At 37.6% G+C, this 2,367-nt stretch overlaps 1 protein-coding gene across 1 annotated transcript; it reads right to left on the bottom strand.

The window, feature by feature from the left end:
• Positions 1–384: 384 nt before the first annotated feature.
• Positions 385–1,402, bottom strand: LOC131148845 (F-box protein SNE). Its single transcript, XM_058098783.1, has one exon. It carries the CDS (start codon positions 1,068–1,070, stop codon positions 579–581), a length of 492 nt encoding a protein of 163 aa, XP_057954766.1. The 5' UTR covers positions 1,071–1,402; the 3' UTR covers positions 385–578.
• Positions 1,403–2,367: the final 965 nt, after the last annotated feature.

Raw genomic sequence — 2,367 nt, 5'->3', positions numbered from 1 at the left:
TGGCATCGCTCCACCTTGATTAAAGTGAGCACTTAGTGAATCCTTAAACTGCTGGCTTAAGGTAGGGACATAGGCAAAATTTACCGAACTTCGATAACTTATTTGTCTTTCTCTTTTCCCGCATTATTTAATTTCCGCATTTGTATGCTAATATTTACCTTGTTGTGAATGCTATATCTATTCTTAAATATTTGCATATTTATTTATCTGTAAAATTGGTAATTGATTAGATAGACCGTAGATTGTGAAATACTGACAGAAAATCTTAAAATAAAGACAAATTTACTCTAGGTTCTTCTTTTTTATTATTTTATTTTATTAATACTTTTAAATAAAACAATAAATAAAATTTTTAAAATATTAAAAATTAAACCAAAAAACAACTGTAGAATAAAAAATCCATCTCCATTAACAATACCTAATAAATTAAAGAAGAAAATTTCTCTGCCTCCGCCGATACTATGACATAAAATAGGTCATAATTTATTTTGTGTGTAACCCACTGCGGCCAGAGCGCCTATCAGACGCTTTATTTCGACATGTCCAAGTCAAAAGTCATCCAATCTGACGATCACGGGCTAGCACAAGAACGTGAGGGACGATGCCGACGCATCACCTAACTTCTCGTAATAATCGACGCAGAACAAGGACAGCGAGAGTTGCACCTCGTGCCGAGTCCACACCCGCTCGACCAGATCCGAGTCGCCGCCGCCGCCGGTTCGCCCTAGTTCCCGCCGCCCGAGGCGGCTGAGCACCGGTCGCACACACACCATGTAGAGCCGCCGGTAGCCGCCAAGGGCCGCCACCACCGGCCTCACGGCCGCCGGCGGTGGGTGGACGTGACGGAAGCAGAGGTGCTCCCAGAGAGAGTCGTTCCGGGTCATGGACCGCCACAGGCGGCAGACGCAGGCGGCGACGCCGAGCGAGCGGCCGTCGAGCCTTTTCAGAATCTCCACTAGCACATCGGCGTGGTCGTTGATACACAGCCTGGGCTTCTTGCGTGCATCTTTCGGCTGTAGTGCATTGATACTTTGGTGGGTGGTTTGGGGCACGGCTTCAAATTGCACCATGATTCAGTTTATTAATTTGCAGAGGTATAATTGAGAGGAAAGTGAAGTGAGCGTTTGAAGCAGAAGCTATGGCTATTTAATTGCTAGCTGGCGTGGGGTTTAAGGTCTTTGACTTGAGGGGGAGGGGAAGAGAGAGAGAGAGAGAGAGAGAGAGCGGTATCGATGGAGGGAAGGAATTGGCCAAAGGAAAGGTTCCAAAGGGAAGAACTGGAACCAATGCTTCGCTTTCTCCGTTTATTGCGTACTTTTTAATTATTGTTTGTTTTCGAGTTATGTAAATTTGTTGTTTGTTGTTTTTGTTGTCTGCATGCTTTGCAAATTCACAGCTTAATTGGTACGTTCAGGCGCCCCCTGCTGGAGTACTACCCTACAAATCGATGCAAATATATAATTAAAAATTATTAATAAAGTTTCACTTATGAAAGTTGTTTTATATGGAAAAATAAGTCTAACATGAGTGACTTAAATACATGGATGGACTAATATTTAACAGTTAAAACATTGTGTTAAGTTAGTGCTAACCTATATACATCAAGCTTAGAAAAGTACAATAATCTAATTTGAATTTAATTTAATTATATTGATACTTAATTCCTAGTACTCATATTATTTCAATTTATTATTACCCTTTTTACTAAATTTTAAAATTTAATTTCAAAATGAAATTGTTGATTTATAACTCATATTCCGAGGGTATACACTTAAAGACAACTACAAATAAGAAGGCTCAGGGACTCACAAGGTGCAATGTAATTGTATATCATATAAGGGTATTTTAAAATTTTCATATGGGGTTATATATATACATTGCAGTTGCGAGTTGAAACCCTAAGGTAGTTTTTTCATTTGATAGTGAAATTTGTGCAACTCCATGGATGTAGGCACTGAAATTAAAGATGTCTTCCTAAGAGAAGAGTGAATTGGGTATTTAAAAATTATTAAGCAGAATTTGAATTTATTCTAAACCTTTTAAATTAAACCAACCATAACCACACTCTAATATCAATCACGATATGCTAATCAACGAACGTACTATACCAATCGACAGTCGTAGAAATATATATATATATATATATATATATATATATATATGAAACTGAAAATACAATCCAAAATTAAACTTTAGTTATTTTAGTATTCAGTTCTGAATTTCAACAACAATCAAAGATTTTCTCAAGACACAAATTCGGTAATATAAGTTAAGTAATTTTGATACTTATGCTTCAATCAAACATTCAATCACAATAACTTTACCTCAACCAACCACACCTGAATTCAGATATCAATACTTGTCTGC

This window comes from Malania oleifera, chromosome 2, assembly GCF_029873635.1.
Source record: "Malania oleifera isolate guangnan ecotype guangnan chromosome 2, ASM2987363v1, whole genome shotgun sequence".
Classification (NCBI taxonomy): Eukaryota; Viridiplantae; Streptophyta; class Magnoliopsida; order Santalales; family Ximeniaceae; genus Malania; species Malania oleifera.
Note: the sequence above shows the minus strand (reverse complement) of the source record. Positions and strands in the feature narration are given on the sequence as shown.